This window comes from Perca flavescens, chromosome 10 (genome assembly GCF_004354835.1).
Source record: "Perca flavescens isolate YP-PL-M2 chromosome 10, PFLA_1.0, whole genome shotgun sequence".
Taxonomy (NCBI): domain Eukaryota; kingdom Metazoa; phylum Chordata; class Actinopteri; order Perciformes; family Percidae; genus Perca; species Perca flavescens.
In genome coordinates this window covers 32133231-32160564 of record NC_041340.1, presented here as the reverse complement: position 1 = coordinate 32160564, position 27334 = coordinate 32133231, and the positions used below count along the sequence as shown (strand labels likewise).

The 27334-nt window shown below is 39.5% G+C and overlaps 1 protein-coding gene across 5 annotated transcripts in view; it reads left to right on the top strand.

The window, feature by feature from the left end:
- The window catches only part of st3gal5 (ST3 beta-galactoside alpha-2,3-sialyltransferase 5), a 66992-nt gene that overhangs the window by 24539 nt on the left and 15119 nt on the right, over window positions 1–27334 (top strand). For 3 of the 5 annotated variants that reach the window (XM_028589118.1, XM_028589117.1, XM_028589119.1), the window contains 2 exons: window positions 1329–1445; window positions 25726–25843. In XM_028589118.1, the coding sequence (XP_028444919.1) occupies window positions 1414–1445; window positions 25726–25843 (150 nt within the window). In that variant the 5' untranslated portion in view covers window positions 1329–1413. Of the gene's footprint in view, window positions 1–1328; window positions 1446–19439; window positions 19646–25725; window positions 25844–27334 lie in introns of those variants that run through there. The other 2 variants (XM_028589115.1, XM_028589114.1) reach the window with 1 other exon arrangement.

The following is a 27334-nucleotide window of genomic DNA, read 5'->3' as shown; positions in this document are numbered from 1 at the left end:
GAGTTATGGACAAAACAAGACATTTAAGGACTTCATCTTGGGCTTTGGGAAACCTTGATCAACATTTTTCACCATTTTCTGACATTTTATAGACCAAACAACTAATCGATTAATCAAGAAAATTATTGACAGAATAATCAACAATGGAAAGAATTGGTAGTTGCATCCCTAGCAGTGACACCTGTAAATATGACCTCATACAGCTGTTTGCATGCAATCACTGAGCTTCACAGTAGCAAATAGTGGTGTAACGTCTGTCCCTGTTTTGGACCTGTACTGGGTTGGTTTGCGGTGTAGGGGACTTGAGGGGAAGTGACATATCAGTTCCATTATGCTGTGTTCACTTTGTTCATTCTGTTCTGTCACTTTTTGTTTACATTTAAAAGTCAATAAAAAAAAGTTGGACAAAAAAAAAAAAAAAAAAGTGGTGTAACGGACCATAGTTGGTCCGTGGTCCGTACGGATCACGGTTTGGAAGGCATGTGAACCGCGGATCAGGTGCAAAGTTTAACCGTGAAAATAGTGTGTGTGAAATGCATGTTTTCTGTTGCTGTAACTTAAAGTAAGCTGATACACCTTTATGAAGGGTTGCCGTGAAAAGATACAGGCAACAAAATTTTCACTTCACGTGAACGGGGCATGTTATAACGATCGTTATCTAACACGAATTTCGGTGCCTCATTTCGGTGCCACTTAAATGTCTGCACTGCTCTCTGATGCTCTGAAACCGACATTACAGGCAACAACAGAAGCATCGCTCCATGTCACGCTAGTAAACACTAACGTTACCCTTGGCATTGGGTAACGTTATCCCTCTAGTAGCTGGATTAAACACGGTTAAAGTGCTGACAGCTAAACCGTAAATGGTGTAAAGTGTGTCTGTATTTCACTGTAGAGGATTCCAACAAAGGGACGTACAACAGTCTGCCGCTAAAAGACACAAACTATATATAGCACTAGGTCACTACTGTTGTCGACCTCGTGGTGCATTCAAAGTTATTGTAAAATACCCTTTTCTCATCTGTTTTTGTCGTTTAACTGCAATTTAATGGGGAAAGAAGTAATTATTGTTGAAAGTTCATGTTATTACATTTTTAATTGATCATTTAAATACCCCCCTTTTTTGTGCTGATCCAAAAATGTATCCGATCCGTGACTCAAAACCGTGATCCGATCTGAACCGTGAGTTTTGTGATCCATTACACCCCTAGTATCAAATAAAGAACCTATTCATTAAAGTACTGCTGTTGTTTAAGTAGGCTATCCCATGAATGCATTGTTCAGTAATGTGGCTAACAGAGTGTTTGTGACTCTCCCTGTGTATCCAGGACAAGATCCCTAAGAGCCAGGGGCTATCTGGCTTCATCACAGATACCAGAGGAGTTCCCGGATTCCACTGGGAAGGAGAACAACATGAGACTTCCTAAACGCTGGGCAACATACCGGTAATTTTCACATGACACGGCACAAAGACTCCTACTGTTCTCTTTGAACCGTGCTGATTAGACACTGCCAACTTGCTCTCCACTGTTCTTAAGGTCTTAAAGGAGCACGCCGGTATCATTTATAGTCACAGCCAGTTTGTTTATGTATACTTTATGGGTGCAGGTGGCTTTCCATGACTTTTCAAAGTGGTTATAACATTTAAAAAGCAGTTGTAACATTTAAAAAACACACACTGGAAGTGATCACAACCACTCTAAATCCACAGTATAAACACAGATGTGGCAGTTATGTTTCACCCCAAACGCTGGCCTTTCTTCCAGTGGGCAGCAACAAGATAAAACTTAATTTTGAAAGTGCAAGAAAAAGGAGTGAATTATCTCACTCTGTGGAATCTGTTTATTACACTTTGAAAGAACTACTGCAGTGCCTGTTTGGAACGTGCCGATTGCTGGGCCTCCTGTATTGCTGCTTGCAGCTTTCTCCAGAACCATTGTACCCCAAAATAACTTACAGAAGAACTTAATATGCAACCCAACTGTGTGCTACTGACTTACTGTGTACTTTGTACTACCACGTTTACCTGACAGACAAATGTTACTGGTTACGTGTCAGATTCAGATTTTACCCACACAATATCACAAAAACGGCACTGAAAAGGCATCAATTTAAAAAAGGAGAGCTCTAGAAAGTGATGCGGCCAAATGAACTTTTTCTATTTTTAGCTGCAAACCAGCGTCTATGTTTATGAATCAAACTTGTTCTTGTAGCTCCGCAGCAGCAGCTACTAGTCCAGTTTGCTGCTAACAGTGACAATGAAGAGCCAGTAACGTTACCAATCAGCAGCTATATGAGCCCAGAACTCCAGTTTGGGCAGGTATGGTTGCTCATTGACTGAATATTATAAGAATTAATAAGAGTGTGGTGTTGACCTGCTCTATATGAAAAATGCCCTGGGATAATTAATGATGCCAGATGATTCGGCACTACCATAATGACACTGATTTGACTTGATCAGAAAGCTTTGTAAAAAGGAGAGATTTGTGCTGAGAATTACAATTTATAAAATGTGATTTAGTGTCAGAAGCAGAGCCAGTAGTGTGCATTAGGGATAGCTGCTGTCAGTGTGGATGGCACATCTACTGTAAGCTGTTGTATCACAGTGTGTTTAACAAGCAAACATGATCAGATTAGCTACAATATAATCACTTTTTATGCCCAAATATTACTTGTGACCCATTATAAAAGTTGTATGAAATATTCAAAGGAAAAAATAGATTATGGTGTCATTAGAAAGTGCAATACAGTGTATCTTGTTCTTTATTTAATCTGTGATTACTTATTTGCACAGAAATAGATTCTGATATTGTTCAACATCATTGGGTTGTTATACACCGAATTACAAGGATGTAGAGAACAGGGTGCTATTGCAGAGTTATATACTACGGTTTTGATTACATTTTTTTTAATATAGTTATTTGTGAAGTAAAGTGGACCGGTCTAAGGCATGAAAATCCAGGGCTGAAAATGAGTCCCAATCCGGCCCTGTATGATGCATTATCATTCATTAAAATACCCAGCATGATATTAGAGTTTAAAGCTGCACCTTGAACAGACGTTAAGTCATTTTAAGTACATAGTGCCAATAATGCCTCTCTTTCACTCTTCACTTGTGCGGTATTAATAGTTTTAGCCTACTATTATATAAGTAATAGTTTTTACTAGGGCTGGTCCGAATACCATTTTTTGAGCTTCGAAGCTTCGGTAGTAATGAGCATCGAATATTCGAAGCTTCGGAGAGAGGGGGCTGAACATATTATTATCTCTAATAAAGCCAGGAATCTCTCTGCGTCTGTCTGTTTGTTTGCATTTTGATTATTTTGAGAACCTTTCATCCAAACGACTTCACAAGGGAGTGCAGTGTCGTATTTGGTGCAATATCGATAGACAGGCCAGACGCGTTCAGAATTAATAAACTTTTAACCTCTCAAGGATCACCGTCCCTTCAACGGGACACTTTGTGACTGGGGCGTCGCTGTAACCTCGATAAAACTTCCACTCATGAGCGTTTTTATAACTTTAAAGCATTAAATCTTAAAAATATACAGCCATGTACACAACTGTTACAATGTAACAGAAAATAAATCAATTCAGCCGTAATCTGCGCAGCCGAGAGTGCATGCATACCTGTTTTCGTTGTCCTTTCAGCAACAAAGTGGTATTTTGACCAAAACTTGATTTTCATAAATCCCCAAGAGTCCAAGGAAATGTAATATCCAAGCTTTATATTCCAAAACGATCTCTTCGCCTTGTGATGGAAGTTTCCTATGAAGCAGCAGCGTTTAGAAATATCAATGATCAAATGAAAACGAATAACGACTGTTAGAGAATTAAACCAAAGTTTGGTCTTTGAGTATTTATTTACATTTGCAAATGGAGAAAACACAGTTTCAAAGGTACACGCAGCACAACTGAAAATGTCTTTCTAACCTAAAATCTAAACATCCAAACATCATATAGCGAAAACCTCTCTTTAGCCACCCCTCTCACTTTATCTTTTAGCATGGCCATAGTTCAAAAGAGGACATCATTAAAAGTCAAACTATCCTCACCTTCCCCTCTGCTCCTGTTCTTTTCATTAGCCTAAACAATAGTTAATCTCAGGAGGTAGAAGCCTACGTAGTTGTCACTGTTGTAAACAGTCATCGGCCTTCTCCACTTCTATCTAAGCAAAAAGTCAACAATGTGAGAAGGTTCAGGCTAGTAGAACTAAATAACTCTACTGGGCTATAGTTCACGGTTGCAGCTGTCCCTCTCTAGTCTTTAAGAGTCTACGAAGAAGGAACAGCTTTCTATGGAGGTTTTAAACAATCTTTAAGTAAATGGTTAAAATCATTAATCAATAATGGTTAAAACAAAATTTGCCACCACAGTCCACCCTTTTGATTACAAAATAATCACAAAAAATAAATTTTACCTTTTAAAGATTCAAACCTTATTAAATCATTAATCATTTTAAAAGATTCAAACTTTACTTCTTAAAGATTCAAACTTATGGATATAATTGTCTATTGCTGAAATGCTGTTTTTGAAAGAGGTACAAAAAAAAAAAACTTTTTAATTGTAGCAAGCTTTCACGCCTAAGTAAAAATCATTAAAACAAAATTTTAATCAGTCTTACACATTATCGGAAACAATGTCCAAGACCTCATCATCATATCTGGACATACGAAAAAAGTCAGAGGACTCAGTGTTCTGAAGTGCCTGATACTGTATCATGTTTACCATGAAGATGGAGGAAATCATTTTCTTGACAAGTGGGATTATGCAGCATACACAGATCAGGAAACCAAACATCAAAGTTATTAGTGGTGCAACAAATCTAGCTAACCACGCTTTCCATCCCCCCTTGAAAACCCAGGCCCACCAGTCCCATCCTGCATAGTGTTCTGGGACGTCCTGTGCTTTGAGGTTAGTCAAAAGTAGGTTCAAGTGGTGAATGGTGTCTAATATATCATACTACATCTTCCTGCCCATCGTGGAGTCAAAATCTGATACCAATGATCTCCGCAAGCCAAACATAATCCACTAGAGACCCTGGACCTGAATGTCACTGGTTAATGTCACATCAGACTACTGCCTTATAATTTGTGTAAAGAATGTGTTATGTATTTAAACATTAAAATAACCTGGTGTGAAGTGTGAACATTTACTAATTTCATATCTACCCATACGGCGAAGTCAAATTTTCCATAAAGCTGATAATTAAATTATGCAATGCCATCAAATGCTTCCCCCCTTTGGTTATTTTAATATAAATCAATTGAAACACGCTCAGTGCAATTATCAAAGCTCTCACAGAGTGAAAGTTGAGAAGAATCAGAATAAGACTGACCCCTCCTTGTCTCTAGCATCATTAAGTGCTGTCAGAGCACAAATAAAATTCAGTTATTCTATGTGTGTGGTTTCACTGGAAACAGAAATCATAACCTACATCACGTATACATTTCCTAACTAAACCCAAGTCATTCCTTAGTAGAAAATGTATCTATTAGATAATCTTTCAAGAGTCTTAGTCAAACGTGGTGTTTATACGTGTCATCAAAATGTGGAAGGTGAAATTACTTCAATGTAATAAAAGATCCACAAGGAACTTTTCCTAAGTTCTAAAGCACACAACAAAATGGCCTAGGTCTTTATACTTAACTTTGTTCAATATTAACAATATTGCTGTTTAGGAATAATTTACTTTCTTTATCAATAATCTATCAGTTGAGTTTGTGTGGTCATGAGGAACCACATAAAGTACAAAACCCCAATTTAGTACCATTCGTATGCCAAACATCCCTTTGCCTATTATCGGAACATAAGAGTGGACGTAAGTTAATCATTACAGTAATATTAGCTCTGTACTCGTACTTATTGTATTCCAACCACCATGTTCTCATTGATATGGAAAGTAGTGAACGCATCACCTGTCTTTTCCTCCAGTCACCCTAGTGTGTTGGTGTATGTAAATGTTGGGAGGAATGGTTACACCTGATTTATCATACTTTTCTCTCAACAAAGATAAAATGCAAAAACCATAAATGCAGTAGAAAATCATAATAATCACACTACAAATGTGGAATAACCCCCCCAATGTTCTTCTTGAAGGGTACCTGTTCCAGTCCTTTCTGTCCATCTGCTCCATGTGTGCGCCAGAGCACTCTGCTCTGAAAGTGTCTGTGTTTATCTCAGAGGAATGTCAACAGTTCCTCAAAAGAATGTGCAGTGAGTGTGTGTGTGTTCAGAGAGAGAGAGGTGGTGTGTCCTCTACAATTGTGAAGTATATTCTGCTGTCACTGTCAGAGAATGTGCTGTGGTTGTCAGAGAAGAGATCAGTATCACTGCTGTCTTCTGAAATGATTTTAAACAGCAGGCTACAATACCAATATGTAGCTTCTGGTTTTTCCTCCTTGGAAAAACTTCTCGTTTTCCTCCTCTCTCAATGTGTTGCAAACAGTGAGAAAACTCCAGTTTTCCCCGATTGATTTCAGAGATAGCACAGAAACGCCGTCTGTCAGGCTGATCTCTGAATCGATTTCCCTCGTAGGTGACTCAGCAGAAGATCTGCTCGTCACTTGTTGCAGGTTGTAGAAAAACCTGTCCTCCTCTTCTCCTCCGGAACCTTTTGTAGTGATGCGTGTATCCAGGTGACTCTCCCTGGAACCTTTCACTGCCCTGTGTCACTGGAACGATCGCGATGGTCTCTTTCACCGTCTATCTGCCAATCCTTCCTCCTGAAGTTGTTATCACCACAGAATCCCCAGGCTTGACACCTGGATTCTCATGGCCAAAAGAGCAGAAGAAAGTTCTCACGCAATAACCTACCCTAACCTATCATTTCCCTTATACTGCCGTGGAAGAAATAGGTGTTTTTTATTATGGGCCTCTCCCTACCTATGTATAAATAAAGAAAATCTTTAGAGCAAAATTCTTTGGAGCAAATCGGAACTAATAAAACAAAAACAATTACTATTGCATCCCCTTACACTACTGTGTCAATCAGGGGGTAGATGATCCTTTTGTTTACAGTTGAACTATCAATTTTGTCAATTTTGTTCTCAGCTAAGCAGATTTTTTCTTAACTATTCTATCACTTTGGTTATTCAAGGTCTTTTAAACTGGAGCTACAGTGATGTCACAACAAGTGTTTCAAACGTCTTTTAGAAAAATCTTTTTTTTTTTTTTTTTATTAAACCCCTTATTTATCATTGCTATACTATATCCCTCCTATTTGAGACATGACAAAGCTCATGACTCAAAAGCAATATAGATAATCTGTGTAATATTCTAATCCTTAACATTGTTCTAGGTTTTACAGCAAATCCTGTTTATCAGAAACAAAGTTCAATGAATAATTTCATAAGGAGAATTTTCACCACAGTAAAAAGCAACTCAAAAACTCATTAGAGTACGACATGAAACGTACTGCTTTTAGGATTAAATCTCATTTAAACCTTCATTTATTCAATATCACCATTAAACTAAGACGAATTACCCAAAATACATTGTTTATGTCATTTTTTTTATCTCCAGTTTACAAACCAAAGTAACACTAATTACTATCTGCTAGTTCCAAGAATCATTACAAATTAAAGTTTTTAGCTGTCTAAAGCACACCTAATCACGTGTACTTTGAACATCTATTTATCCAAATCGTTACCTGTTACGGGAAACATATCCCATATTTTTTCATTAAACCAAAATTTCACTTGTACTACTGTACTACTCATGTTTGGTTTTAGCTTGTGCCTTATCTGTGTGGTGTGTGTGTGTGTGTCTCCTCCTCTGGCTGTCCTCTGTCAAAGAAAGAAGGATCTCTCCAGGGTACATATAAACACACTGTTATTCTTTCTGTAATTTATGGCATCATTAATTAGCAAATCAATGTATTCCTGAAAGTTGTGTCAAGGTGTACAGCTTACCATCACCCAGAACTATAAAACGATATTTACTGTCTTTTCTACTGGAACTCTGAGGAAAGAAAAACGTTAGACGAAACAACAGAGAATCAAAACCTTTAACATTCCGTGCAGAATGTTATGTTTAGCTGTGGGAGACATTAGGTGCTCGAGCATAGACCCTCTGCATTTACTGCTCGAAGGTCCTGAATGAAACAAATCTTTAACATTTGTAATAAAAATGATTCTTCTTATTTATGTTACTTGAGAGAATAAGTGTACGTGTTGGAGAATCTAAACACGGAACTATAAACCCCATCCGTCAATAAAGAGTTAAAAACACGGTCGGATTTCTGTTGATTACTTCCTGTTTTAGCGTGTACTGATGTTTCTGGGGCCTGTAGTCCGAACGCAGCTTGATGACTACAGGTTGACAATTTGTCTATCAATCCACATCACATTTGTGTGTTTTGCCCAGAGATAACGCTGTACCTGAGACAAAAGGTGGTGAAACATCAGTAGATAAAACGTTGTTTTTACCGTGTGAATATGCATCTATTGTAGTCACAGGTTCACTGAATATGTAAAACACTGTGAATACAAGGCCTACGCTGTCGTATAGGTTTTCTATAGTCTCCTGTCAATGGAGACAAATAAAAACATTATCAGTAATGTCAGTCCAGTCAGTCAATTTTTACAAATAGTCACAAGGTGTCCTAGGTCTGTCTCCTCTTCTGTTGGAGACAAAGAAACATGAATGTGAGCTTTTGAGTTAGAATTTCTGAAAAACTTCTGTAGTTTATCAGTCAAGGTGACAGCCACTGGACATGCGTATATGCAAGCAGACAAAAGAAAACTCATGCTCGTCCTTTGATTTGTTAAAAAAAACTTTTCAACGTAGTCTTCATCAGGGTCAAAAGTTGACAAAAGGAATCCATGTAATATTTGTGATTCCTTAAACTTAACTACAGGTGTCCCAATTTGTTACCGTAATCAGGAGATTAACAGACTGACATGGTACGTGTTACATTCAAATTTGTAAACAAATACGTACTTTTAGGCTGCAACAAAAATATGTCAGCCAAAGAGTGATTTTTATCAAACCGCACAACTTTAAAGCCAGTGGGCAAAAGAATAAACATTCCTAAGACCCGTGGGTGAAAGAATGTCTTCAATTTCAAATAGACATTTTCAAATGCAATCTGCATAACAAATTTACAGGACACTCAGATGGAAGGGAGAAAGAAACAATGAACATTTTCCTTTCATATCTAGTTCAGGATCCTAAGGATCTGAATATACTCAAATCATAAGAATGGTGAACTCCTCTGAGATAACCATTCTTCTAACCATTTCTCTAAGGGAAAAAAATCCTAGTTTACCAGAGAGCTTCTGGTTTGAAGAACAAAACTTCACTAAACCCAAATTGTTGCTCCCGAATCAACTAAAAATCCAATTTTCTTCCCTTGTATAATTAACACCATGGTTGGCAATTTGTATACACACCAGACAAACACATTGAATACTTGGACATATTTTCCAAAAGTTATTTCTGTTTGTCGTGCTGTTTTTGCGTCTAATTTGATCTGTCTATCGTGTGGGGAGTGTTTGTAGCATGCAAAAAGCCTGTCTTCATTGCAAGCATGTGTATGTACGTGTATGTCTGTATGAACTGTTTTTAGGGATCTGGCAGTCCCAGCATCGGGGAAGACTGCAGAGACAGTTTCATATCCACGAACGCTTCAATAGCTTTGGCAGCAAAAGTCTTACAGTGACATAAGGAACGTGTACAGACATTCTAGGTGACCGGCTCAAGTAAAAATCTAATTGTTAACACTAAACTGAACAAGCTGCTATTCTGTTCATTTTACATGAAAACAGCACTGCACCAAAAACCTTTTCATGAAACCAAATAAGTGGAACCTTTATACACCAAGAATTGGTTTTTTTTCCCATGTACAGGAGAGAGGAACAGAGAATTGTTCTCTCACTGTTTGACCTGCAACTCCAATTGACCAAATAGAATGACCAAATAATCTTCAGTGTCAAATCTTTAGCTCTGATAATCAAGTTATGTGAGTGGAACCCTTTTAACTTTACCCTCAGTAGTAGGCATTTTCTTCTAGGTTTCAGAAGATAACATACTATAATGGTTTAACTGAATAGATTATTTTTCAGAACTTTCTAACTTATCAATTGTCCCTAATAGCAAGAACAAAAACAGTGTATCAGTGCAAAGCATTTCTTCATTGCATGAAGCAAGTGTATGTGTGTCAGCACTACCTTCTTCATCAGCTGTTGGACTCAGTCAAACAGAGGGACAAGTGTTGTTCTTTGTCGGAGGTGTTATTTGCTTTTCTTCGGGCATTTACATACCCAATGTCCAAAGTCCTTGCAGTACAAACACTGGTCTCGGTTGTAGGGCTCACCATTTTGCCCACGGTACCCGCCTCGGCCTCTCTCTGGCTCGACCACGTCCTTTGTGGGAGCAGCCTTTTTTTCCCTTCGGGTCCGCGCTCCATATGTTGCCCACCAGCCTGTTGTAACATGCAGACAAACGCTTCAAACATGGTTTTCTCACGTACTCGTTGGTCTTTCCACCCGATGCAGGTGTGACTGATGCTGTTGGTCCTGTCCGATTGTTGAGTCTGTGTCCTCTTCGTCCCTCCGTTTCTCCAGCTTGTCTTCCTGATTTTTAGAGAAAGCTCAGAAATAGGCTTTGGTTAGAACTGATGAGGTTATTGGTGCATGTGTGTTTGCATTCTTTCCCTAGATCACTGTTTTCTTAAAACAGTCAAGAGCGCTCCGTGGTCCTAACCCTCTTCTCTCTGAAAAACCTTTTAAAGGTTAGAGGTATGAGGCAGGTGATTTTTAATCCCTGGATAGCCAGTCATCAGCGACCCAACGGAGCTCTTTTCTCTGTTAACTCATCCATCCTGCCGACAACGCCAAATTGTGATGGAAGTTTCCTATGAAGCAGCAGTGTTTAGAAATATCAATGATCAAATGAAAACGAATAACGACTGTTAGAGAATTAAACCAAAGTTTGGTCTTTGAGTATTTATTTACATTTGCAAATGGAGAAAACACCACAGCCTCACAATGTTGAAGTTTCTGGCCGAATCACAACGGAAAAACGCGAAACAGTTTTCCATTTCGCACTAGCTTCTCTGCCCAGCTTGCTAAATGCTCGAAGTGGGCGTCATCGTGTACCAACAGTATCTTCTTCTTCTTCTTCTTTGTAGTTTATTGGCGGTTGGCAAACCAACTTAAATGTGCATTACCGCCACCAACTGGACTGGAGTGTGAACGAGAGATAAATGCAGAAAATAAATAAACCAAAATAAAAAAAATAACAATAAAAAAACGAATATTCGAATGTCAAATTTTCAAATCGAATACCAACCCACCGAACGAATATTCGAATATTCGGGTCCAGCCCTAGTTTTTACAAAATCTTTTGAGTACTACTTCTAGCACTGCCAAGACACAGTAATTTTTTCTTTTTCAGCTATTTTTTAATTTAGGCTTCAGAATATATTGAACAATTCTCACCAAAAACTGAAATTATTGCATTCAAAATGCAATCCATTTCCTAAACAGACCACCCTTATTTTTGGGTGGAACGTATTTGTGAACAGAAAACAAAAACCATGCTTTTCTCTTTCACATCCCAAAACGTTGTGTTCTATTCTTATCTTAACCCCTTTATCTCTTTCCTGTTATGTTGCGGTGCGAAAGAATTTGTAATTCTTTCTGTGACACTTTAGTTATGCCTAACCACCAGTGTCTTCTCCTAACCACGTTTACTCTCCACAGGAATAAAGGCTTTGGCGTTAACGGAGGCAGGACAGGGAAGTCTTGCCTTGCTCTAACAATAAGCTTATTGTTAAAGACACCAGTCACACAATCCTTGCTCATGTCAAGGCTGTCTTTTTAGATGTCGCTTAATGAAAGAGGAAGGCACACTTGACATCCATTGTGCAGTCACTGTAAAAATGGTATTTTACAATAACTTTGAATGCAGCACGAGGCTGGCGAGGCGAGTTTCAAGTGAATGCAACATCTGTGTTGTTTTTCAGACAACGGCAGAGGAATCCTCTACAGTGAAATTCGGACAAACTTTTACACCATTTAGCTGTCAGCATTTGAACTGTGTTTAATCCAGCTGCTAGGCTAACGGTACCTGCTGTCAATTGTAGTGTTTACTAGCGTAACATGCGCCGCTGTTTCGGTTGCCTCTAACGTCCGTTTAGGAGCATCAGAGAGAAGCGCAGGCATTTAAGTGGCACCGAAATGAGGCACCGAAATCCACGTGGCTATTCGGTCCGGTAGATAATGGTTGTTAAGGCACAGGTCGATGCCGTATTAGCACCGGGTCTCGGTACCCAACCCTAGTAACTGCTGAATATTCTAACTGATAGTGGTAAATGGGCTTATGTATCATCTTGTATCAGTTGTAGGCCCCTGTTGTAGGTCTCTGAATCAAAATTGTAACGTGGCAGACTTTGTGATATCAGAAAATATTGTATTGTTGTCGAAAGAATCAATATAATTTGTGATAAAATGTGATTTACCTCGTGAGAGTTTGTTCCTGAGACAGAAACAGGTCATGGACGTTACCTTTCTCCTGATTTGGCTGTCTGATATAAGCTATCTATGCAAGGTGGTATTATGAAGAAAAGAAATGTATGACAGCCTGTTAAAATACTCCACAGATGAACTGTTGCCATTGTTAATAAACAACAGACTGTAGATTATCTGTGATCAGAATTTATTTTGCAGGGGTGTAACGCTGTTTGTTCAAGTACCGGAGTGCACCTGTTCACGTGTGGGTCGTCTCCAGGGTTCGTTCTCTGAGGTTTCTATGAGCTTCTCCCGCAAATAAATCGTTTTTCATGAGAAAAAAAAACCACGTCTGTTTGGTTCTGATGGGGGTTTGAGTTGTAAGCAGTGTAAAACCTTAAAAAGGCATGAAACAAATGCTGAACCATTGTAATCAATTTCAGCATTTACATCTTGGTAAGTACACTAAATGGTAAATATAATCCAGGTGCAAATGATTTCATTATAATATTGTATCCAAGGAAGGAAGGACAACAACTCTCCCCTGTATTTATATTTGTCTTTCAGTCAACACACTATCCTACCATCTGAGCGCACACATCCACACTAACCTATCCACGATAATACAATTTACAAACAATTTAGTGTTTTGTGTAAATGAGTCACATAAATAATATTCCTGACACAACTTTCATAGTCAGAGTATAGTTTGGCTTTAATTTCTGATAGCCTGTTATACATATATGACAGGATGAATTATGTGGGCTTACATACATTAGTGTGATTATAACTATAAGTGCATGTGAATAAATGTTGGCGTGCAAACGAGTTTCAGTCATTGTCTTAAAGGGATGATAGAATGATTATATAGGGTATTTCACACTGTACCTTATGGTCTCCTAATGGGGTATGTAACATTGGTTGGGCTGAAAATGGCCTGGTTGATATTTTATTGGCCCTTATACATCCCTGTGTTTTGGCCATTTTTGTAACAAGAGCTTTTCTTCCAAACATGGTATGCTCCTGCCTGGATGCCAGCCGAACTTAGCCCCGCCCACAACATTTGAGGTCGGGAATCTGAATATGACCACGTCAGGCTAGGTATGCTCATGAATATTTAGATGAGCTGCGCGCTGATTGGTTGAGTGAATCCCCATAGACATACATTAGAGACGTGACAGAATCTCATATTCCAGACACTGCAATGTTTCGTTACCAAATTCACTTCTGAGACTTTTTTAATGCGAGAAATCAACTATATAAAGCTCAAATATTGGCCGTTTTACGAAAATTGATGGCTAATTGCAAATTTGGTAAGACGTGTCGGACTTTAGGAGCTCCACACAGTCTGACGAGAAAGCGGCAGCCTGCTGGGCTCCATACCCAGGGCAAAGTCACCCTTTGTGGATTACTGCACTACCGGGGCTCCGCGGCCGGCTGCCGGCATAACTAGAATATATTTACAGTTTGAATTTCGTCACGCCACTTATATCATAACATCTACCCCAAGGTCTTATAAAGCTAACCGTTGTGTCCGAGGAGGAGCAGCTATGCTAGCTATGTGTCCCATTCAATACAATGGGAAACGATTGCGGCTAGCTAGCTACACTTTCGGCATAACTATAGTATATTTACAGTTTGAATTCCGTCACGCCACCGGTAGTGTATACAGTATATACAGTGTATATATATATATATTAGGGCTGTCAAAATTAACGCGTTAATTTTTGCGTTAATTTTTTAATGTTTAACTCGTTAAAAAAAAAATTAACGAAATTAACGCAGCTGTGTTTGTTTACTTCATGTGGCGGCTGAGAATATAACGTAATACGTCTACATAACAGCAGGCGGCGCTACTCTGTATTGTTGCCCAAGTAATGAAAACCGGCAGCTGATTGGACGAACGCGTCACATGGGTTTGTTTTCTCCGGATGTTGAGAGCTGAGAGCCAGACTGTCATGGCGGCCGTTCAGAATACGATCTCATATTGTACTAAAATAGTTCACTGAAACATGTTTCTGAAAACATTTTAAGCGAGAAATAGGCCGTGCAGTTGCTGAATCTGTCTTCATTTCAGCTCAACAAAGGTCAGTTTAGAAGATTTTTGTCAGATTTTGAGAGACTAGTCACCTCATTCCGCTCGCCATTTCCGGGTGAGTCCCGACTGCCCTGCCGCCGACTGAACTCTCGGCTCGTTGGAGATGAACTGCGCCTCGCCTGTAAAGTAGACGAGAGCAGGCGACAGCAGCCGGGGACGGTGACAAAAATCTGCTCTCAAGTCAGACAGTTTCTAGCCGTTTCAGCAGCCTTCAGCAGGACTAAATAAGCCAAATTGTTGCTGCTGTTGTTCTGAAAGATATTAAACATTCTGAACATAGCAGAACCTTTCCTCCTTTGTTTGTTTTTTTCTTCATATTTTCAAAGTTAAGTGATTTAGCATTTAAATATCCATTATTACAAGCTTCAGTCTCAATTTAAAAAAGCGATTAATCGTGATTAATTACAGCAAATTGTGCAATTAATTAGTTAATTTTTTTTAATCGATTGACAGCCCTAATATATATATATATATATATATATATATATATATATATATATATATATATATATATATATATATATACACAGATCACTCTTAGCTGAAATGTAGTTCTCAAAGTTAAGTTGCACAACCTAATGGCAATGGTTATGTATTATTATTTTAATGTATGCCTTAGATCGAGGTTCAACAGCCGCTTAGGGAAATCTCACATTCAGGTGGAGGATGGCACTGAGGATCATCAGAGCAGCTGGCTACTAGGAGACGGCAAGGACAGGGAGAAAAGGGTGCAGAGTGGTGCATAATTAAAATGAGTTGTCAGGACTTACGGGGAAAGCTGTACTTGCGGCAACTATTTTATTCTATGTCATAATTTCCTGAAATGTAATGACACCTGACAATGTAACGCCGTCGCCGATGTTGTTCAGCTCTACATCTCCACCAAATCCATCACCACGGTAAACTCACTCCACTTTGACCATTGGCCTCAGTGAATTAAATCATGGGTGCAAACCAACTTTCTCAAACTTAACTGTGACAAATCAGACACGATCATCATCGGTCCCAAATTCCTCTTCAAAAACCACTCACAACTTTTGCTTCACCATCTATAACTCCACTCTGTCTCCCTCTTCACACATCCACAACATCAGGAGTTACTTTTGACAGCAACCTCTTCTTTGAAAGGCATGTCATCAAAATCACCAGAACTGCCTTTTTCCACCTTAAAATCTGTATAAGTATCAGTATTATCTTTTGATTACAATGTTTGTGTATTTGCACACTTTACATTTTCGAGAAAGAAGTATTGCCTACTTTATTTATTTATGATTTTTGTATTACATTATCTTCCAAAATTATTATATATGGTGGTGACAAAAACCCGTATTAAATATGTACAATTGGCTGATTTTGGCGTTGCATAGATGCCTGCTCGCTGTCCGATTGTCTATGAATGACCACATTGCAATGATACATAGTGTTCTGTCTTACACGGCAAACTAATACTTCACTGCCACCAACATGATAACATTACGATAAAAAAAAATAACATTGTAATAACATCTTGTGAATAGGCCTATACCTAAGTGATATAATCAGAGGAAGGTTTTAAAAATATTAAAAACAACAAAGCGATACTTTACTGATTCTCTGCAGTGAACTGACGGAAAAAGACGAAAAATATATAGGCTACTTTTAAAATATGATGTGAAATATTACGTGAAAGTAGGCTACCCTCAACTAGAGAATGACTCCCATATGCATTGATAAGCCTAGACCATGTAAAATGAACAGTCACCATCCACACAACAACGTTACATGATTTAAAAAAGCAACATATGATACGGGGACAGAGGGGTGGTGACATGCGGGTGCTGGGCTCTAGCTAAATCAGAAAAAAAAAAAATTATTTAGGTGGGTCGGTGGACGCAGATTCGATCCGGTCATTTATAATAATCACGGTTTTGCCATTGTTAATAAACAACAGACTGTAGATTATCTGTAATCAGAATTTATTTTGCAGGGGTGTAACGCTGTTTGTTCAAGTACCGGAGCGCACCTGTTCACGTGTGGGTCGTCTCCAGGGTTCGTTCTCTGAGGTTTCTGTGAGCTTCTCCCGCAAATAAATCGTTTTTCATGAGAAAAAAAACCACCTCTGTTTGGTTCTGATGGGGGTTTGAGTTGTAAGCAGTGTAAAACCTTAAAAAGGCATGAAACAAATGCTGAACCATAGTATTTACATCTTGGTAAGTACACTATAAATGGTAAATATAATCACGGTGCAAATTATTACATTATCATATTTTTTTATATTTTTGAAGCATTTCTTTATTTAGATTATTTTTTGGGGGCATTTTCGTTTAATGAGTGCATGCATTGGTTCAATACAGTTGGTAATAGTTAACCTAGAACTTATTGTGTGTGCAGAGTTGTTACTGTACTATTTTATATAATTAAATTAATATTTAATGTGGTTTCCACCGTACCAAACTGTTCGCCCTTTTTACCAGCAGTGTATGAAGGTAAATATGGTGCAAAAGGGGAGAGCTTGTAGAAGAATACAATGTGAGAACTTGCAGAACAAAAAATCTGAACTATGTTAAAATTTGCACTTGTAAAAAAATATTCACACACGTGATCTGAATTTGAAGTCGCAGAAAAAATATTCACAAATGTGTAGATATTTGCATGAACACAATGACAGCTGCAAACTTGTAATGCAACATTTACTCGTGTACTTTATTTCTTTTTACTCAGGTTCATTTTCCATTACAACCACAACTCAGTGATTACAACCTCTCGAATCTGTCATTGCAACTTCACATATGTGCTCATCTGCGGCTCGACTTTTGCAACACTTCTTGCGATACATTTGGTGCAAAACTAATTTGGAACTGGACTGTGGCTGTGGAGCTCTGAGCCAACGGAACGGGGAAAGCAGGGTTTCTATCGCCAGATGAGGGACAACTCTGTCCGGCTTTGGAAGCTTAGTGGAATAGCAAGCTAGCGTTAGCCAACTAACCAACCAGCCTACTTCTAAATAAATACCTTTTTATTATCTTAACACTTTTTAACAGTCAAACTGAAACACTGGCGGTGAGCTCCAGGTCCTGCAGCCGCAGACGGACCGTCATCAGTGGGGATCGGCCAGCGGAGCAACGTTACTATTGCCAGAAAGCTTCGCTGCCGACCTCGACCTGCAGTCGGAGCTCCAGCGGGACACGGAGCCCCGCACTCGGTAGCGTTTTAATTAAACGTAATTTACAAAGCGATCATATCGCACTGAAAGCTAAATATTTTGTCACTAGCAACCTACACCTGTCCTCTGTCAAATACAGTTGCATTTTCAGCTTTGAATAAAACCGTTCAGGAATTATTACAGCAGAAGTGGGGCGTGCGTAATGTTTCCCTGGTCGGGACGATTGAAACAGCACAGGGGGACGAATGAAACATACAATTTAAGCCATATAAACTTCCCACAACTTCAATATTTTACTACATTTACTACGAACGGTTTTCTTCAAAGCTGAACATGCAACTGTATTTGACAGAGGACAGGTGTAGGTTGCTAGTGACAAAATATTATCTTTCAGTGCGATATGATCGCTTTGTAAATTACGTTTAATTAAAAAGTATTTAAACTGTCCCGGCTCTCCCCTATATAATATAGTGCTAATAACAACTCTGCACACACAATAAGTTCTTAGGTTAACTATTACCAACTGTATTGAACCAAACAATGCGCTCATTAAACATGACTGGTGATGCGTGGATAGGCACGATATTAAATCACTGTAATAAACTACTGTTGCTAACATTTCTTTCGGTCCAGGTTTATATAAGCCTATTTATTGATTCATTTTTTTCTTCTAACGTTACTCTGGTATAACGTTAGTGCTGCATATTATGACCGTTCTAAAAGCTTGGATTTTATTTTTATAGGCTTTATTTACTATTACTTCCGGGTCACGTGGCCAGCCTGTCCTTGTTTTAATGTAGATATTCAAACGGAGAAATAAAAAAAAGGAAATTCAAAAAACCAAAATCGGACCGTTATTTGAATTTGGTTTAGTCGTTTTTCGTTTTTGGATTCATAAACCAAAATCCGAGAACGGCTCTTTTTTTTTTTACCGTTTCTTTGTTTTTGGTTTGAAACGACAAACGAAAAACAGCTGGTTTCTCGTTATTTTGTTTTGTGGTTCAAACGAAAAAACAAACTATCAAAACGTACACGGACCCTGAGCGCGCACATCCACACCAACCTATCCACGATAAAACAATTTGCAAACGTTAGTGGTTTGTGCAGATGAGTCACATAAATAATATTGCTGATGTTATCGTGCATAGCCTACATACCGGGACACAACTTTTATAGTCAGAGCCTATTGGCTTTCATTTCTGATAGCCTATAAGACAGGATGAATGATGTGGGCTTGCATACATTACTGTGATTATAACACTGTAACTGCATGTGAGTACATGTTGGCGTGCAAAGAGTTTCAGAGTTTCAGTCATTGTCATTCAGTCAAATGCAACGGTTTGGCTGCAGAAACAACGATGAATAGGCTATTTGTGGGCTATTGTTCCAGTGTTAACAGTATGACAACTTTGACCATTCCTTTTGTTTTTATTGTCTCTCTCGTATGACAGGTTACGCTTTCGTGATTTTTGGATCCTCATGCACTGATTTTTTTTGCAAACTATTAGTATTTCCCCACTTGGCATAAAAAAAAAGTGGCAGCAGCACTACACCCCTGATATTATGGTTTCTGACTACTAAACGTCTCCACCAGCCACACATGCATTCTGTTAATAGAATAATCCTTCAAATTAGACAAATAGCAATCTAACTTTTCATCGTTGTTGAATTGAACACTCTTGTTGTTGAGTCAATTCCGAACCAATCGGCTGTTAGACCAGTTGAAAGCAAGGCGTTCCCCATCATGCTCTGGGTCTTGCAGTCGGTGGAGAGCAAATGCTCCTGATGTCCCGAAGTGGTTGAATCAGACATGGAGAAACAACTCATTGTAGCTGTCTGTGAGCAGCCGGAGCTCTATAGGAACTCGTTTTTTGCAAAGAAACCGGACAAAAAAAGAGCTTTCTTAGGGAAAAATAGGCCTATTCGGGGAAATTGGACTAACGTTACCTGGTAAGTTGTGAAACTCTGTCTGTTGTTGTCGTGTTTATGGAGCAGGTACAACGTTAGCATAGATCGATCCGAACTTCATTCACAAAACAAGCATTTTAAAAGTTGTTTGCTTGTCGTCTAGCGGACAGACCTGACAAAGTATGAATTCAGACTTTCAACAAATCGGCATCATGATGTTATAATTTCGGTATACTTTTTTTTTTGTTGGTTTAATGCAACAACAAAAAAAACTACATCCAGACGTAAGTTAACATATACAGCGATGTTTATATGGTATCCGCGGTGATCCCGGCGTGAGGTGCGCGAGCCATAAAATTATGTCACCCCGGCTGTTGTCTCCCATCGCGAGCTCCGTGCTTGTGCGCTTCTGAATTTGTATAGTGTTAAGAATATCTAAAAGACGTGTTCGTTCTGATTTCTGGAGGAAGGAAAAGAGGCTGGGGTCGAATTGAAAGTTAAGCAAGAGGTTTAATAAAACAACATGAAAACGACAGTCAAAACACAATCAAACACTGCAGCAGTTTCCCCTTGCGGGGTCACAGGCTGTAGTGTCGAATCTTTCTCCTGCTCCCACATTTATTCCTGTCTCTCAGGAAAAGGACCCACCTCTGAATTTCAAGTCACAGACTAAAGTTGTTTATCATGGAAGTGTTGATTCTACAGTAATATGCATTTCCTTTGTTCTAATCACGTATAGCTCAACAGGGGATGGCTCCCCAAAACAGTTACCTTTCCTGTGGGGACAATGAGTCTCCTACAGTATGCTAAATAACAGCCATGACCTAATTAATTCTTTAGAAGCTAGGTTTTGGGTGAGACAGTCAAATGCTGATTAGTGTGGTGTGATGCAATCGGTTGATTCAGTGCTTCCTCCAGCTACAGTGTTCATTCAACTAAAAGTACATTTTTATCAGACATCACCAATGTTTTAACTTTTTTAAACCTAACAGTAGTCACGCGCCCACTGCACGCTGCGCTTTCAGTTCAGTCTGGAAAGACTGGCGGAGCAGCTTTGCATGTAAGTCTGTGTGTACAGAGCGTCAAACATGCTCAAATAATTGGTCAAAGAGAGACACCGCACTGGGAAAAGAAGACACGTTTTGCTGGAGAGTGTGGGAAAATATGGGAAAATTTTTGTCAAAGCTGAAAAACCAGTTCATGGAAAGAGTTTTCTTGACAGTGTTGCAGACAGACAGTCATTTCTATTTGGAGCATGGGCGATTTTAGACCCTTATTTTTATTTATATATTTTTTTGTCAATCAGTTTTTGTGCTTCAAGTTAGAGTTTGCGAACTTGTCTGTTAGTGGCAGAGGACAAACAATTATAGGGCTTGAAACGGTTTAATATCCTGTGTGTCGCCGATACCATGCATCGCTGCTTATCTCAGTCAGTCACCCAGTCAAGGAAAGGGTTAAACGTAGTGTTGGCCAATCGGTTGTGCCAGACTCCCGCCTTTGGCTGAGTCTCTATTAGTGATGTGCGATGCCACTTAATTCCTATTCAATCCGATACCAAGTAATACCCAGTATTGCCGATACCAATACCAATACTTTTTACGTATTTTATTTGTAGTGTGATGTGACAACTAGTTTAAAGTAAAGTAAAAAAGTAGGCTGTAGGTTTACCAATTCCAAGACAATAATCCACTCTCATATTATTTAATTATAAAGAAAATCTCAGAACAAACTACTTTCTGTTAGCTTGTTGTAAGAATGCTGGGATTCCGGGGAACTCTTGAACATTAAAAAACTAAAGCCTTAACAGCGTGAATAACTTTCCCACAGTCAGTGAGCCTGTCACGCTATCTCCCTGTACCTGGATAACTTCTGCCGATGCTGCCAAATGACTCACTGATTGAAGTATGTCTTGCCCTAGCAACTTGCGTCTTCTTGCCCTGAACCTCCTCCTAGGGCTGGGCGATATATCGATATTAAAAATATATCGATATATTTTTAAATGAGATATGGAATTAGACCATATCGCATATATCGATATAGTTCAAATGTGATCCTTGCTCCCATAGATATATACACAGATGTCGCCTTGAGGTTCTAAACATACGTCAAAACCGCCCATCTTCTTGGAACAGGGGTGCGAAGCATTCAGATCAACGCTAAAGATGCCGGACTTTTGTACTGCTTAATTATGTTTGATAGAGGAAATGAAAAGAACAAACAGCAATGAATAACATTTAACAGGTGACAATGTGTTTTATGATTATGTATGCCGCCTTCGACCAGCAACCTGAGCTCCGGCGGCAGCGGGAGGCGGAGAGCTCCGTGGCCGGCCGCAGCGTCTCTTCCCCGGGAAAAACACAGCTTTGCCTCGCTGCTGCGCGGGTCCCCGCTGATCCAAATCTGACCAGCCAAAGACAGAGTGGTGATCGGTAGGATCTTACACGTAGTCCAGGACGACCTGTATGTCGATATCGGGCGGAAAGTTCCAATAAGTTTGCGGCGGCAGGCGGACGGAGAGAAGCTACAGCGGGGCAGCAGAGACCGTCTGCAGCTGCAGGATCTGGAGCTCAGTGCCCGTTAAAATGACATGTAACGCATAAATACATACAGAAATAAATAGTGGAGGAATGAGCCTGGACATTTCAGTCTGTTTTAAACTTCACCTTGAAGCAGAAACTCTTAGTTCAGAAGGGTGAAGTTTCCGTTTGGACTCAGATCTGTGAACCGATCATAATAAATATTCTTTGTATTAACACATTAATTAGTTTCTTTGTTTTGTAGTCGATAGTTCATCTTTTAGTTTACTTAAGTGGAAGCAGTATCAAGTGGAAGAATGGGACTATAAACCTAGGCTTACAGGCATGAGGCATTACATTTTGAACAAAGTAGATTATATTAATATCAAAAGCTTAATTGACCTTTGGAACGAATCACAAATATGGAGCTTTGATTTCAAAAAAGGTACTCCTGTTATACAGTATTTAGGTTTACATTTTATTGTTATTTGAACAGCTGAGCATTTAATCATGAACCAGGTGAAGAAACCGGTTTATTATTTATTTGATTTTGCAACTGTCTCTATGAAACTACTTGTGACATGTCATATTTGATTTTGGCTTTGACTGAACATTTGCTCTCACTTTGCGGAAAAAAATATCGGGATATATATCGTATATCGATATTCAGCCAAAATATATCGGGATATGACTTTTGGTCCATATCGCCCAGCCCTACCTCCTCCTAAGACTGACGCTATATTATATCATCATATTTACTCTTATGACTAAGATGTTTAGCGAGGTTTGTAGTGTTACCACTGTATTTCCCACACACTCCTGTGCAGACTGCAGTCTGCAGTCTTCTTCGTAGCGGGAAATTAAAGAAGGGCTGCTGCAGCGGCCAGCTCCGTCACTGAGCCGCAGTGCACACACAACTGACCGGCGGAAGGAGAAGTAGTTCCTTCCCCTAACCGGATATAATTCGACTTTTCTAGTGACAACAAGTTACTTACGGTATGACAACATAAACACTCACTCCAAATTACTGAGTTTAAATATTGATCTTTTTATAAGAGAATTGATACTAGAGCAGGAGACGTTGGGATCGTAAATATCGATACTTTAGTATCGATCCGCACATCACTAGTCTCTATCTAATCTGTCAGAGGGAGAGCAGGAGTGTGGTTGTGAAGTTTAACGTGGGTAGTCCCCCGGGGAGAAGAATTTGGTAATTTCATGGCCCAGATTAGATCCCGAATTGAAACGTAAGCAACTAAAATTGCTGAACGTTAGAACATTGTGTCAATTGGGTCAGTTTTAGTGTGACTTATAAAGTGTCAGGTGTAGTTCCATCATAGTGTTAATAGTGTCAAAAAACGTTAGCTGACGTTGTTGTTCAGTAGGTAACACTGGGTTAACACTTTTGCAAGGCACTGTATCCGTGTCATATACTCATTAGGGGCTGAGCCCCCCTAAAGGTCAGATCCTAGAATCGCCCCTGATTTGGAGATAAATGACAGTCACCAGGGGCGTTTCTAAGACTTGAGGAGATTCTGGGGCTTAGCCCGGACCGATTTTAAATAAAGTGAATGCAATGAAAAACGGCGATTGCCTTGCCCAGCTTGTTAATAGCCAGTGTATGTTCATTTTAGCTGCCCAGTTTGTAGATGTTAGTTAGACGGCACAAACGTTTGGCATAATCTTAACTGGCCGGGCAACCTAAAGGCCGAGGTTTTCTTTCCAGATTTATTTGGTGATGGGTCAATCCTAAACAGGATGGATAAGAAACACATAAGAAACTGGGTCCAGAGTAGTTTAATGATAGCCAGACAGATTATTTTAAGAGGATGGAGGAAAGAAGGGGTGCCGTCAATCCAGGAGTGGGCTTGTGAGATGGCTAGAGTGGCGGCGTTTGTCAGATTGGATGTCTACACTAGAAAATTGGGAAAGTTCCTGGAGGACTCCTAGGCAGCTTTGTGCTTGGGAGAGACGTGTATGGTGGGCTTGCGACACTTTTTAAAAATCGATTCTTTTCCTTTATTTATTTAGATTTTTAACCAACGATTCACGTAAATATGTTGTGTTTATACGGTACCGCTGATGGCAACTACATCATATACGTGTGTTTTTGAGAGTGAAACAATTGTTAAGAGAGTTGAGAACTGAAACCAAGTTTGGTCTTTGTATTTATTATAGTTGCAAGCAGGAAATACAATTTCACAGAGAACATATAGTACAGTGTGGAAACGTCTTTCGACGAGTGAACAAAACACTGGGTTTATATAGACTTCAAACTGCAAGGCGTACCCATTCTTAGTAAACATGACTCAGCACTCCTAGCAGACAGTCTAAATAACTCCCCCTTTAGCCCACTATCTCCCCCAAGGGGAAGTTCCTGTTTTATCTCTTAACTGCCTTGGGAACAGAATGTGCTGAAAGACAGTCTTCAGTGAACCTTATCAATTTGTTTCTGGTTGCATTCATTTCAGCACGAGAGAATCAACTTCAAATAGAGACAAAAACTAAAGTAAAATGTACTTCTTTACAAATTAAAAAAATGTCAGACTGACTTGACTGACATGTGATGTGCATTCATCAATTACGTACATAGTTTTTAGAAATGTCTCATGATATATTGTCTCTAGAAGGGTATTATTAAAAGTTTTGTTAAAGACGGAAAAGAAAATCGCAATACTCAATACTATCGAACAGCAATACTTCCAGAAGAGCAATACATGAAAATTGCAATACAAATCGAATCGGCACCCATGTATCGTGAAAGAATTAGAGATGCACCGATTACAACTTTCTAGGCAGATACCGATTTTAGCCGATTCCGATTTCCTTTTTTCTAACCACTTTACAGCACACACAAATATTTATTTTCTATCTTTTCTTTAATAGAACATTTTACATAGAACATTTTTTGAATAGATAATCAATCACTATAAAATAGAATTATATAAATTACTCCTGGTGTGGGAAATTCACACACATCTAAAGTGCAATGCTAGAACCACAGCGTACAGCGTACAGCGTACAGCGTCTCTTGCAGCCGGACGTCCGAGGCAGAGGGACAGTCACCGCAGCGTTCGCTAACGTTAGCTTCTTGTCTCATCTGGGGTCTGATCAACAGTAAATTCATCGAAGCCAGTGTGCCCGACGCTATTTTCCGATAAACTGTAGCTGTCATGTTTCACGGGACCCACGGTTTTCATGTTCCACTTATTCAGCCTCAGAGGGGAGAGAGAGCGCCTGAGATCAATAGAGCAGACGGTTCTGCAGAGCCGTGTATAATTACGACTTTATAACATTTCATAAACAGCTGATTGAGCAGTGGTGCGCTGATCTTGCGCGATGTTAATCATGCGGAGCCCGAGTGCATTTGACCGGCATGAAATCGGCATATGGCCGAGCACGTGAAAATCGGGCAATTCCGGTCACTGGCCGGTCAATCGGTGCATCTCTAGAAAGAATCGTGTCCGACAAAAAGCATATCATCCCAGCCCTTGTTTTTAGCTGTCATTTAAACACAATGTTTCATAATCTAACAGAATTCTTTGTCCCCTTCTCTATCTTCCTCTCCCTCTCCCTCTCTCTTTGTGCGTGTCTGTGTGTGTCCAGGTGTGGGTTGGTACTGTGTGTGGTTGTAGTTTTGCTGGTTTTGGTAGTTTTTCTACCATGGTTTGAGACAGAGACCAGCAAACCTCTGGCTTGGCACGTCAACAATGCACATAAAAAGGTAAGATGTCAAGCAGGCGTCCACATTTACTGTGTACTGAAAGTTAGCAGAATTCGAAAGTAAAGTTGAGAGTGTGGTACAGATGGTCTAGAATGGAATAAAACCACCATTTTGACCGAGCGGCCGCAAAGACTTGACCCCACAGTGTGACGAGAGGCCACTGGAAGACAGCCAGAGGACTTGAGACCAGGAACGGAGAGCTGGAACCGGTTCAGGGTCCGGCTGAACGTTGATCACACAGCCAGGCTGCAGAGACTCTGAGCCGGGTTTCATTTTACCCGTCAAATGGGAAAAGTTCCGGTCAAATATTTTCTTAAAAACAATTGATAGGCGAATAATATCATCAGATTTATACTATTTTTATTGAAATGTGATGCTACAGGCAGAGAGGGCAAAATAAATAAATCAATGCACATAATTGTCCCGATCTGAATTCACATTGGACTATTTTCCATTTGCTAGGCTGAGGAAATAAAACAATACAAACTTACAGTACAAACAAACTGGCTCATCAAATTATCAAGTGCCGACTTGAATCAAAATAATTGTCTCTGCAACTCGCGATGCGCATGAGCCTCTGCCTGACGCCGCTGCGCTGTAGCTGTTGTTTAATTTTTTTTTAAATCTTTTACGCAAGACTACTTTGGCCAGTTTGACCCACCCACTCCGGATATATTTCCACCGTGATCCAAATAAGAACCTCGCAGGCTTTTGAGAAAGCCAGGCCTCCATAACCGCAGCGATCGGGTATCTCGTTGTGCGTCTGTGGAGAAGAAAATATGATTGTTCATTGTTTTTTATAGAACAGAAGATCAGAAAAGCTCAGTTTTAACACAATTCAAATTGTGCAGAGGGAATTATTTACACCGGAGACAATTAGAATTTTCGGATCTCCATAATTCTTTTTCTTCCTGTCAATGACCTTTTAATGACCGGACCGAAACAGAAACTCAGATATGGCCTGACTGTAATCGCCAGAGAGTTTGAAAGGAGGACTGAAATGCAAGAGACCAGTCAGACAGGTTGATGGAAAATGATCAACAAAATCTGACAAAGGCATACTGGAGAAGTAAACACTAGGAACAAAAGCTGACAATAGTCCACACGGACACGGGTATTTTTATAACCGGAGTTTTTTCTCCTCCGTTTTAAAAAAAAAAAAAACCCGTCCACACATGCTCGGTTTAAAATAAATCTCCGTCCACATGAAAACGCAAAAACACGCTGTCAAGCCATTGCAAAGAATCATCAACAAAGCAGTTAGCGGCGCACAATATGACGTCAAACACAGGCAAAAAACCCGGTTATACTGTCCACACGTCAACACTGTAACCGGCGTTCCTGAAAATGCTCACCCTGGCCGGAGTTTTCAAAAATGTTCGGTTACAGTGCCCTGAAACTGCGTTTTCGTGTGGACGGAAGGTCGAAAAAAGTCACGGTTATAAAAATACCCGTGTCCGTGTGGACTAGGCCCTAACCCCGAAACAAGAG